Source organism: Protomyctophum parallelum (genome assembly GCF_964188405.1).
Source record: "Protomyctophum parallelum genome assembly, chromosome: 3".
Classification (NCBI taxonomy): domain Eukaryota; kingdom Metazoa; phylum Chordata; class Actinopteri; order Myctophiformes; family Myctophidae; genus Protomyctophum; species Protomyctophum parallelum.
Window position 1 is genome coordinate 49,418,385 of NC_139698.1, and position 12,500 is coordinate 49,430,884.

General features: G+C 46.5%; 1 protein-coding gene across 1 annotated transcript in view; it reads left to right on the top strand.

Moving 5' to 3' along the window:
* Window positions 1-12,500, top strand: part of tmem145 (transmembrane protein 145) — a 44,746-nt gene that overhangs the window by 23,054 nt on the left and 9,192 nt on the right. The window contains exons 6-10 of the mRNA XM_083760993.1: window positions 6,495-6,579; window positions 7,371-7,442; window positions 9,111-9,179; window positions 10,181-10,261; window positions 11,198-11,276. Of these exons, the coding sequence (XP_083617119.1) occupies window positions 6,495-6,579; window positions 7,371-7,442; window positions 9,111-9,179; window positions 10,181-10,261; window positions 11,198-11,276 (386 nt within the window). The remainder of the gene's footprint in view (window positions 1-6,494; window positions 6,580-7,370; window positions 7,443-9,110; window positions 9,180-10,180; window positions 10,262-11,197; window positions 11,277-12,500) is intronic.

Below are 12,500 nucleotides of genomic sequence, written 5' to 3' on the forward strand. Positions count from 1 at the left end.
CTCTGTGTGTGTTGTGTTAATGATGTGGCTGGGGGGTTTGAAAGGGCAGATCCATGTGGTGCTGGTGGGTTTTGAAAGGGTAGATCCATGTGGTGCTGGTGGGTTTTGAAAGGGTAGATCCATGTGGTGCTGGTGGGTTTTGAAAGGGTAGATCCATGTGGTGCTGGTGGGTTTTGAAAGGGTAGATCCATGTGGTGCTGGTGGGTTTTGAAAGGGTAGAGCCGTGTCGGTTTTAAAAGGGTAGAGCCGTGTGGTGCTGGTGGGTTTTGAAAGGGTAGAGCCGTGTGGTGCTGGTGGGTTTTGAAAGGGTAGAGCCGTGTGGTGCTGGCGGTTTGTGCTTAATGATTTGATGTCCATCTGGACTGGAGGTCAACGCGGTGGTGTTGAACTTGAGTGAGTGAGTGAGTGCAGTGAGTGGGTGCAGTGGTGTACGCAGGAATTAATTATGACCTTGGCCTGGGAATGCGCGCGTCATTTTTGTATTAATTAATATGCATTTTTGCCTTCAATTTCCTAAAAATGTCATGTGTCAAAACTGCATTTAAATGAACTATTTACTGGACAATACAATCAACCAACCAACCACACACACACACACACAGACACACACACACACACACACACACACACACACACACACACACACACACACACAGTACACACACAGCCCGCCTCCTGGCACCGTGGGCGCGTTTGGAAATAGCACACTGAGCGCACTGTGCAATGCAAACTAATAGGCGAGTGCGCTCCGGTGCGGTATTTCCAAACGTGCCCACAGTGTCTTACTCAGTCTCCGCTCCGCTGCTCATACAGCCATTTCGCCTGGGCCGAGTTCAGATATACCTGGGCCCAGGCCCAGGTAAGGACCAGGTGTGCATACGTGAGTGAGGATAATAATGAGTAATGGCACGTCTTCGTTGGCGTTCTATACGGGAATCTGACACTGGGAGGTGTGAGAGACACAGAGAGCAAGTGTGTTTATCTACGTGTGACTGTGGTTGTATGATAAGAAAATATACAAAAAAAGAGCGATTTTGTGTGCGTGTGTGTGTGTGTGTGTGTGTGTGCGCGCGTGCGCGCGCGCGAGCACTAGCGAGGCTGTTTGAGCCAGTGGAAGATGACAGAGAGATATTGTGTTTGGCGGCGTCAGTGGAGGGTGGCGGTGAGGAGGCGAGGCACATGATTGGCCCGGATGCTTCTTTCTTGCAAAGAGTGGTTTAGCATCACACCAAAGAGGCCACGCTGATCGACATGCAGCCTAATGCTGTTGGACTCGACCATAAAGTCTCCGTCTCCGTCTCGGGGCCTTACAGGATGCGGGCCGCAATCCACAGCCAATTTCCACCCATCGCTCAGTCTCCTCCTGCTCCTCTCCCCCTCGTCCGCTGTCACACCTCTCACACCGTCCATCCCAGACGCTTGTCATTCGTGATCGTTCGGAGCAATCTTTTGAAGTCTGTGTTAACGCGGCGCGAGGCTCCCCATGTCATGTCATGCCGGATCCGTTCCAGAAGCTCTCTCGTCTCTTCCGTCTGTCTGTCCTCTTGACTACCCCCCACAAAACCTGCCGTGTTCATTTCACAGGCCCAAATGGACCACGAACCACAGTCCGCCTCACCGTCACTGCATCTTTCTGTCTCAATGCTTCCTCTAACACTCTCTCTCTCTCTCTTTCTCTTTCTGTATCTCGTGTGCCAGCAACTGCTTTGTATACCTTTCATGCCTCCAAGCTCCCTCTCTTTTTTTATCAGATACTACATCTCCCCTTGGTTCTCTTGGATTCCGTCTCACCAATTATTCAACTTTCCCATCACGTTCCTCCTCTATCGCTCCATCTCCGCCTCCACTCAGGTGGCTCTAACACCCTTTTTGGCTCGTAAGCCGAGCGAAACGAAAGGCTGCCTCCCTCACAGAATGCGCTAACACCCTCCCCCGCCCTCCATCGCACCCCGGCGTGGGGTGCAAATGTGTGAAGGCTGGCATCAGAAAATAAGTTTGACCTAAGGTGTTTAGAGGACATTTCATTTTAGTGGGAAATCTAGAGGCCACATGAAAACAAAATCACATTTCTTTCATTAGAATAAAAATGAAAATGAATATGAAATTGGTCCTGATCCCCATCTGATAATACTTTATTGTCAGCTCACACTGAAATTTGTCTTGCAACCCAGAAGCCCTGTATGCAACAAATATACACACATTTGGCATAACACTGAAAACATAAAAACATAAAGACAAAAGCAATGTGCACCACTCAGCCTACCACTGGCCAAACTCCTGATTAAAGGTTGACTGATGGACAAAGAACGTCTTCAGTCTGATCTTGTTGTATGCTGGAACACCGTATAAGGCAGCAACCTATATTCTCCATACAAGACATGTGTTTGAAGGAATATTCCTTCCAACCTTAGAATACTGTTATTATACATATAGCCTGAACAGGCTGTCTTACAATCTGTGAACAAATGTTCAGTTGTTGCAGCAGTTTACTTTATACAGACAAACATCCACACCAGGTGGTACTACAGTACTGAAGAACACTCAAATAACAGAAGTGGAAAAACAAAAGAAGAATCTGTCTACTAGCACCAAAAGTTCTCAGACGGCAAAGGAAATAGGTCCTTTGCTTGTTTTCTTACCCAATGATTCAATCTGATCTTCCCATAGGCTTTTCTACGCATTAAAATGTATGTAAAGGAGAAGCGCTCAACGATTCATGTTAAGTTGGGATGCCTGAGCAAAATAATAGTAAATGCTTATAGCGCTACTGCACTAAGCTTTGACGGGATAATTAAGAGATTTTCAGGTCAGTAGCACAACCAGATGCTAATTCCGTAGCACTACTACTGCCAGAGGTCGCCTACTTTGTGTGTTTTGGGGAGTGCAGGCCCTCAAGAGGCTATCGTCAGCTTCAGTTAGTGATATCAAACTCAAATCAAGACTGCATTCTGCCTCACCACCCTCACTGTTTGGCACAATCCAGGCTGGGTACTGTTGACCCCGAGTTGGCAACACAATGCACGCTTGGCACGGTTGGCTTGCAATCATAGACCTCCTTTCTGCCTTAATGTGTTCTATGAATATGCAATGTGTAAATTCACATTTCTCCCATTTGTTAACCACTTTCCGTCTGGTGGGCCAAATCAACCTGAGATCTCCTGCTGGGTGATGACCCTCTCCTGGGTTCTGACGCCCAGGATCAGCTGTGATTTACTAGCAGTGTTGGGTATAACAGCGTTTAAACAAACGGCGCTACCTGACGTCGTTATTTTTTTCAGTAACGGGGTAATCTAATTAATTACAATTGTCATCGTTACAACGCAGTTACCGTTACTGACAATGAAATGTGCTCCGTTATTATGTTAAGCGTCCCCAAGCTATCGGCTAGTAGTCCCAACTCTCAAGTGTCTGCAGCCTGTCACGAGCCCCGTAATGAACTGATACGGGACGCACGTTGTTCCGTATTTTAATGTCGGGTCGGAGAATAAATACAGTATGAATGACGGCGGGATTTATTTGACAACTCTGTCCTGCTTTCTTCACGAGAAGAGAAGAGCGCTCACCGCTCAGAACAGAGCAGACCTGTGGCTGTCAGTTCACTTTACGGCATGTGTAGATGAGATGTGAACCTGGGTCTGGGAAGCTCAGAGCTGCAGCCATTGGCTCATGATACGAGCACACGACCAATGGGACAGATCATTCAGTGTTGCTAAGATACCACCCCCCACCACACACACACACACACACACACACACACACACACCCTTGGACGATGGGGTCTATTCTCAAACTGTGTGTGTGTGTGTGTGTGTGTGTGTGTGTGTGTGTGTGTGTGTGTGTGTGTGTGTGTGTGTGTGTGTGTGTGTGTGTGTGTGTGTGTGTGTGTGTGTGTGTGTGTGTGTGTGTGTGTGAGAGTGACTGACCACTGACCAGTTGTCTTAAGTTCTGAGCCAATTTGTGTCTTTAATTAAACAGTATTGTCTACCAGTTGTCTTGTCTGAAGTTGTTGGACTTTTGAGGTCCAAAACGTTTGAGAGCCACTGGTGTAGGCAATTATACCTGGTTTACTGTTGAGGTTCAATAAACATTATATTGAAGTGCAATACATATATTGCTGTTCTACTCTATGCACCTTGTGAAACCTGCTCCCAAAAACAATCCAAATTCTTAGACCTATTACAACTTTCTTACGCAAATAGTTACTTTTCCTAGTAACTAGTTACTTTTACAATAGAGTAATTCAGTTACTAACTCAGTTACTTTTTTGGAGAAGTAACTAGTAACTATAACTAATTACTTTTTTAAAGTAACGCGCCCAACACTGTTTACTAGTGATCTCTACACCTCAACTCTCTCTCCTTCTTCGCTCATTTTTTGTCCTCTCCTTATTCGCTCTACTATTTTATAGTGTCCCTCTCTCTCTCTCTCAGTCTCTCTCTCTCTACATCTATCTCTCTTTATCTCTGTCTCTTTGCTCTTCGTGTCTGTATTGATTTTGTGGCAGTGCACGCTCCACGCTTCTCGCCCCTTTTTGATCGAGGGACTGAGATGGAGTCTGAGGCCGCCAAATGAAATCAAAGTAATTTCTCGCCGTCTCTCTCTTTCTGTCTGTCTCTCTCCCTCTGTCTCTCCATCTCTCAAGACCAGACTACACACAGGCTTTGAACTTTTGTCTGTGAAATGAGCTCACTTTGCTCTAATTATCTACCAATTTCCCTCTCACCCTCTCTCTCTATATTTCTCTCTCTCTCTCCCACTCTCTCTTTCTCAAATCAATTCAATTTGGAGGCATTTCACTGGCATGGCTGTCAAAATGTGCTATAATGCCAGAGCACATTGAAATGGATTGCAGAGTGGCACAGGGAAAACAAGCAGTAATTGTATAGTTGATAATGGATATTGCTGTGGGAAGTGAAGCCGTTTTGCATCAAATTGTACCAAACACTGTTATTGTCACTGCAGTGCTTCCTCATGGCTTTATGTGTCCATCGATGACTCATGCTTGTGTTGACGTGGATTCAAATGAACTTGATACCTAGTGTAGGTTGTTTCATAAAAGGCAATCATAGTGGACTGGACGAAAGCCCAATGTCTATCAAACAGTGGTGGAAAACAACTAAGTACATTTATTTTCATGTACTTAAGTACTGTACTTAAGTACCATTTTGATGTATTTGTACTTTACTTGAGTATGTCAAATGTTCAGTACTTTTACTTCTACTCCACTACATTTCAGAGGCAAATATTGTACTTTTACTTCACTACAATTATTTGACAACTTTAGTTACTTTGTACATTTTGATTATTATTACAAGACATTAACCACTTCAGCCCTAGTATACACACATTTCGCCCATTTGAAAATAGCAGATCTACAAGCACACAATGCATCGTGACGCATTGTGTGTGACCTTGTAGATCTGCTATTTTCAAAAGATTTTTATACATTTGAAAACTTTAAACGGGCCATTCTGCATAATGAGTCCTTTGTACTTTTGGTACTTTAAGTAAATTTTGATGCCGATACTTCAGTATACTTAAGTTTAGAATTCCGGACTTTTACTTGTAATGGACTATTTCTATATTGCAGTATTGATACTTTTACTCCAGTACAACATTTGAGTACTTTTGTCCAGCACTGCGATCAACTCTTAATCCTCTTCATACTCTAGGGGTTCCCAACCTGTGGGCCGGGCCCAGTGGGGGGGCCATGAGGATGTTACAAGTGGGCCGGGCCCTTAGAGTATATATGAATAGAGATGGCATCCGAGTTCTCCTTCCATCCACTTGCATTAAGTTGCTCAAAAGCGCATGAGGCGATTAGCTCCTTCCGGGTAGGAACAGAGTGCATTCTGGGATGGATTGCAATAGTGATTGGGCCCAAACACATGAACGCGCTGCCGTTGAACGCTCACGAACGCGCACGAGCGTGCGTCCGTCGTGAACGTGCACGATGATAGTCAACGGACCAGCGCGTTCATGTGTTTGGGCCCACGCTGCAATACCAGGGCCACTATGTCCATTTGGCCTCAGGGTTTCCTCTGGGTGCCGTCTCTATTCATATATACTCTAAGGCCGGGCCCAGTGGGGGGCCATGAGGATGTTGCAAGTTGGCCGCCAACTAATATGCAAAATTGAGATTTTAATTATAATACATAACATAAATACAAAGTGTGGCATTTTTTTTTAAACCTTGAAAATTAGTCTTAACACGGCAGCCTTTTGAGATTTCCAAGTACAGGAAATGGGTTGGGGAACTTGGGACCTGCTGCACACTGAAGCAGCTCCTTCACTTGAGCTGTCCATGGTGCTGAAAGTAGCTGAACACTCATAATATAATGTTGCATTCCCTCCAGCTCTCTTACCAGAGCTTTTTGGTGTCTTATAGTGAGAACCAGAAAGTAGAGCATGACCCTAAACTATAGTATCCATCTCCATTCCTTTATCCACAACCTTATCCCCACTTTTTCTGCCTCTCTCTCTCCCCCTCTCAGGGCGAAGGCTTGCAGCTGGAGTATGAGATGAAACTCACTAATGGCCAGTCTTTCTGGACACAGCATTTCTCTGCTGATGAGTTCGGTAAGTGAGTGTGTGTGAGAGAGAGAGACAGACAGACAGAGAAGAGGAGAAGGATTATGGAATGAATCGTCGATGGCACTAGCCCACACCACTTAGTACGGCCAATAAAGCACACAGTACTGAGCAAATTACAATAATGAAGGGACGGCTGGATAAATTAATGATGACGGATGGAGAGAGTGAAAGGGATGAAAATTGAGGAGAAGAGAGGGACCAGAGTGTCTGTTTCTCTAACCAAATTATTTCCACTTCATTTCCGCCCATCATCTCTTTTTCTCATTGTATCTGTCTCTGTAACTTGCTCTCTCCGTCCACCCCCTCTCTCTTTCTCTCTGTCTCTTTCACTTTCTTATCTTATCCAATATCCATCTCTCCTTCACCCTTTACCACTTTAATTATCCTTTCATTCTGTTTACCTGTCCTTTTGTCTCTGTCTGTCCTTTGTCCCGCTCTGTCTCCGCTCCGCCCAAATCGTTCTGTCTGTCCTTTGTCCCGCTCTGTCTCCGCTCCGCCCAATCGTTCTGTCTGTCCCTCCTCTCTCTTCACCCCGATCAACCTCTTCCATCCTTCCTCCTTTCCCACACCCCGCCACACTTTTCTCATCTTCTCCCTCCCCTACTCATCCCTAAAACCCACCCCCCCAAACCCCCCCGAAACCCCCCATCCCCCCACCTCCCCTCCTCTCGTCACCATACTTTTAATTTGTCTTTTCCTCGTTACCATCCTCCTATCCTTCTCCGTTCCTCTCCCATCTCTCTTCCACCCCCCACCCCTCTATCTCTCCATCACAGGGATCCTGGAGACGGACATCACGTTCCTGGTTATATTTTCCTTGGTGTTCCTCCTCTCCTGCTACTTTGCTTGTAAGTATCTCTCTCTCTCTCTCTCTCTCTCTCTCTCTCTCTCTCTCTCTCTCTGTCTTTTCATTTCTCTCTCTACCTACAGTATATCGTTCTATTCTCTCTCCATCCTCTCAGCACTCAGCACAGCACTCTCTCTCCATCGTCTCTCTATACTGTCTGTTTCTCTCCCTCTCCAGGAGCAGAGCATTTTACCTTTTCCTTTCAGAAGTAGAAAACCATCGGCGTTAAGAGCCTCTTTGTCACATGCATTATGAAGTCTCTTACAGGCCTGCGTGATGGGATATAGAAGTACGTTCTCATGTTCCCTCTGATAAGTGAAGGTGCAGTCCCAGCATGTTCACCCCGCGCTCTGGGCCTGGAAGTGCGCGCGGGACAAAAGAGAAAATGGACAGAGTGAAGAATAGCAGAGGATGCTTAATGTAAAAGTAAATGCACGCGAGAAAGAGAGAGACAGGGTGACTACAAAGGGAAAGCTGGTACCGGAAAGTAAGTGGTTGAATGGACATGTCGAATGGTGGCCTAATGGCAAGAGAGGGTAGCTTACCGGGTAGGTCAAATACCTGGCCATGATGAGAGCAAATTAATCCAATGGAACTTGAAATGGAAAGTGCTCTCTGTGCCTCTTTTCCGTGCACAAGAACCCACCATCAGAGTCTAGCTGTGTGGAAGCAGCTGCCTGTGAGAGACGCTGCTTAAAGATGGAGTGCCATGATTTCTTTCCACCCTAAAACATGATCATCAGGTCTTATTGTTAATATATTAGGAGGCCCACCTGGCCCACCAGTTCATTAAGTATGCCTGGTTTGCCTGGTGGGTGGTGATGGGTGGTGATCCACCTGAACTGAAGCCGCACCCACAGCTGTAGTTGTATGATAAAGGGGGAGGGGTTAGGGGAGGGGCTGATAATGTGATGTCACTATGTTTTTTTCATTGGCACGTTTGACTGTCAAGCGTTCAGCCTCCAGGAAGAAACCCTAAATACAAAGGGAATACATCATTGCACATAAAAACGGCTCCAGGGTGTCTGATGAAGTACTGTCACCTCATAGACACATGGAAAACTGGAAAAATACAAAAATTGTGGCACTCCATCTTTAACGTTAAGCAACTCTGCGAGGCTCCACATTGTTAACAATGTGCACTGATGCACATCTACGACCCAACAATTCCTCCCCGTAGTTAACTGAGCGGGTTGACTGCAAAAAAAAAGATACACTCCTGTTTATCCCGAGGGAGTGATTACAAGGAAAGAATCCTTGTAATCACTCCCTCGGGATAAACAGGAGTGTGTCTTTTTTTTTGCAGTCAACCCGCTCGGTTAAATACGCATTAAAAACGATTTTCCAGGAGCTTGTGAGGGATGAAGAGGAGGGGTGCGGAGGGGCCTTTTTTAGGGAGGACGTAAAAGGGAGAAGTTGCATCTGGCTGCGCCTCGTCCTGAGACGGCCGTTGGCAGGGTGGCTGCATACAAATGGGCCACCCTCTGCATCTATCTGGCGCTCGTTTCATCTCGTGCTTTTGATTCCCTGGCTCTCGCACGCATTGCACTCGATCGTCTCCCGCCATCTGTTACCATCGCTCCGATCCTTTTTATCTCTGTCCCTCTCTCTTCCTCTCCCTCTGCTTCACTCAGTCTATTTGTCACCCCCCCCCCCCCCCCCCCTGCAGACAACCTGAAGGGGAGACAGCTTCTTCACACCACCTACAAGATGTTTATGACTGCTGCAGGGGTGGAAGGTGAGGATTGCACGCACGCACGCACGCACGCACACGTAACACCCTGATTCAGATTAGAGATGTTATCGTCGTCGTTACACTGTAAATAGGAGTCATTACACAGTTTGGTGCTTCACTGCACACTGACTCTATATGACAAACTCTCCTCCTCTCCTTTCCTCATCCCTTCCCCTCCGTCTGCCTCATGTATCCCTGTTGAATCATCTTCCCTGTTCCTTGGCCCCTTTCAATTATGTGTGTTTGTCTCTCTCTCTCTCTCTCTCTCTCTCTCTCTCCCCATCTCTTGCTTTTTTATGAATTCCCCCTCTTCACCTGCTCCCCTCAATTATCTTTCTTCATCCACCATCTCTCTCATTGTGCTACCAATCTGTCCTCCACCCTCGCCGTCTCCCCTTGAATGTCCTTTCAACTCTAACTCCGTCTCCTCCTCTCTGCCCTCCCGCCCCCTCCATTCCCCGGGCCTCCTTTTCAACTCGCTGTCTCCCTCTTCTTCAACCTCTTCCTCTTATATTTTACTTCGCTCCCTTCCCTATACCTCCTCTTATCTTTTCCTCTCTCTCTCTATTCCACCCACGGGTTTTTGAATCCTGTCCCTGTCCTCCCACCACCTCCCCATTCATTATTTCCTTATCTTTTTCTCTCTTTTCAACTAACCCTTCCCCAATCCCCCCGTTCCTCTGCCGTCCTCTCCTCTCATCTCCCCTGCGCCTTCTCTGACCCCCCTCCCGTCCTCTCTCTCTCTCTCTCTCTTTCTCTCTCTCTCTATCTCTCTCTCTCTCTCTCTCTCTCCCCATCCTTCATTCTGTCCTCTGCTCTCTTTCTGTTTGCTGTGCTGATCCCTCTCTCCCTCTCTCAATTCCCTATTCTGTTCACTCTATCCCCCGGTCCCGCTGCACTTGCCCTCTCTTTCTCCTTCCCCTCTTTCTCCCCCCCCCCCCCCCCCCCCCGCCTCCCTCCATCTTCTCCCTATTCCTCGCCCCTTCTCTCTCCCTATCTGACAGTGCTCAGCCTGTTGTTCCATTGTATCTACTGGGGTCTGTATGCTACAGATGGAGTTGGGAACGGAAGCCTTAAGATAATGGGTAAGTATAAGTACTAAGTATAAGATACTTGGAAAGTCCCTAATATATTGGGTAGGTCCTTAAGATACTTTGTAAGTCCTTAATATATTGGGTAAGTCCTTAAGATACTTGCTAAAACTTTCGGATACTGGGTATGTTTTTAAGATGCTGGATAGTGGGGGGGTGGTGGCTCAGGGGTAGAGTGGCTGGATGGTAACTGCAAGGTTACCAGTGAATGTAATGCACAATCTGTGTAAAGCGGCCTTGGATAAAGGCGCTATATAAATGCATCATTTACCATAGTCTACAGTATATCCAAATCCAAAACATGCATGTACATTTATGTCATCGCTGTGGGGACACCTATGGGGACACCTATGGGGACACGCGCCTCCATCCCTGCGTGATGGAGGCGACGGGAGGTAACTGAATTCCATAGACAACCAACTGTGCTGTAAGTCGACGTACCCGGATGCGTGTCGTCAACGGCGCACATGTGGAGTGGCGCCGAAAGCTGTTAAACAGAGTTGCCGAAACACGCTAATAAACAGCGTTCAATTTGTTAAATTACAAAAGGATCAGGATCAGATCAACTGCGGTCAAGCCATTGAGGAGCAGGGGGTATGACAGACAGACAGGCACACGGACATGTCTAGTATTATAGTATATACTGCATTGAAGTGTGTGTGTGTGTGTGTGTGTGTGTGTGTGTGTGTGTGTGTGTGTGTGTGTGTGTGTGTGTGTGTGTGTGTGTGTGTGTGTGTGTGTGTTGGGTGGCTGTGCACATGTGTGGTTTTATGTATGCGAGTGTGTACGTGGACTTGTGGGGTGACCTGATTTTATCTCCCCTAATGATGTTACAGATTCAGAAGCCACAACCTAATTACCTCTCTCTCTCTCTCTCCCTCTGTGTGTGTGTCTCTCTCTCTCTCTCTCTCCCTCTGTGTCTCTCTCTAGGGAAATTACTATTCTCTGTCAGTTTCCTGGTGTTCCTTCTGATGCTGATACTGTTGGGAAAAGGATTCACTGTCACTAGGTACAGGTTTATGATGTGTGGCTGTGCGGGTCTAGTGCGTGTGCGTGTGCGTGCGCGTGTGCGTGCGTGCCTCCTTAATGTGTGACCATGCATGCATGCATGCCCATGTGATTGCATGTACCACCGCTCCACTCATGGATGTTTTATACGCCTGCACAGATCTAGCGATATGCATGTGTGCGCGACTGCGCATGTGAATGCACCGGAACACATTTCTACAACCCTGTGTGGCCCGCTGCCTCAGAGCGTTCGGTGCGGCTGTCACAGTCATAACATGTTCCCTGGAGGCGCTGTATCAGTTGAAGTGTCTGTCAGTCTGTTGGCACTGATTCCCTCCATGTGGCTGGTGCAGAGCATGGAGGTAAACACTGCATTATTGACACTGCATATGCTCCCTGTGGGCTGTACATTGATAAGGGACTGACTTGTGCATTAAGCTATTGGCGCAGGGCAGGCAAGTATGTCTGTGTTTGTGTGTGGGTTTGTGTTAATTTATAGCTCTGAGAGCATATAGATGTAATGGTTACATTTGTACACTCTCAGACTCAAATGAGCCCGTTTAGACCTGAGGCAGATTCTAAAAACACCTTCTAAATCCTTTTTTCTGAAATACAAAATAATATATATATGACGGTACTGTATATATCATCTATGTCTGGTGGAATCCTCATTATGTCCAAAACGGTTACTTTTCAGGATTCAGATTCAAAAATAGCAAAAGCAGCAGATCTACCAGCTTTTCGCCATGTTTCGAGCTTGTGATTCTGTGACTTTTGATGCTTTCGTGTGACGCTGTAGTACTGTATATGATCAGGGTTAGAATTATGGAGAGGAGAGGTCTTTGCCCGACAACAGCAATATGTAGCAACAACTAAAATGACACAGAGGCGTTCCCAGCTTGTGTGTGTGTGTGTGTGCGTGTGTGCGTGCGTGCGTGCGGGGTGGGTTCAATTAATCGATATGGCAATAATCGTCTATCGTATTCCTTGCTGATGATTCTATCTTATTGCACCATATCCATACGGCAGGACATGCTTTCTGTGACGCGGCGTTAAAACAAACAGACATCGGAATCAGTTTCTGTCTGACAGTTACGATATATTACGATTTATATTTTCTCCCTTGCTTTTTGTCGAAATGTTATCCCAATGTTATTCAAATTGGTTTGGCAACCTTACATTTTCCGACAATATTTGTTAAAACATCGGCAATCGGTGGTCTAGG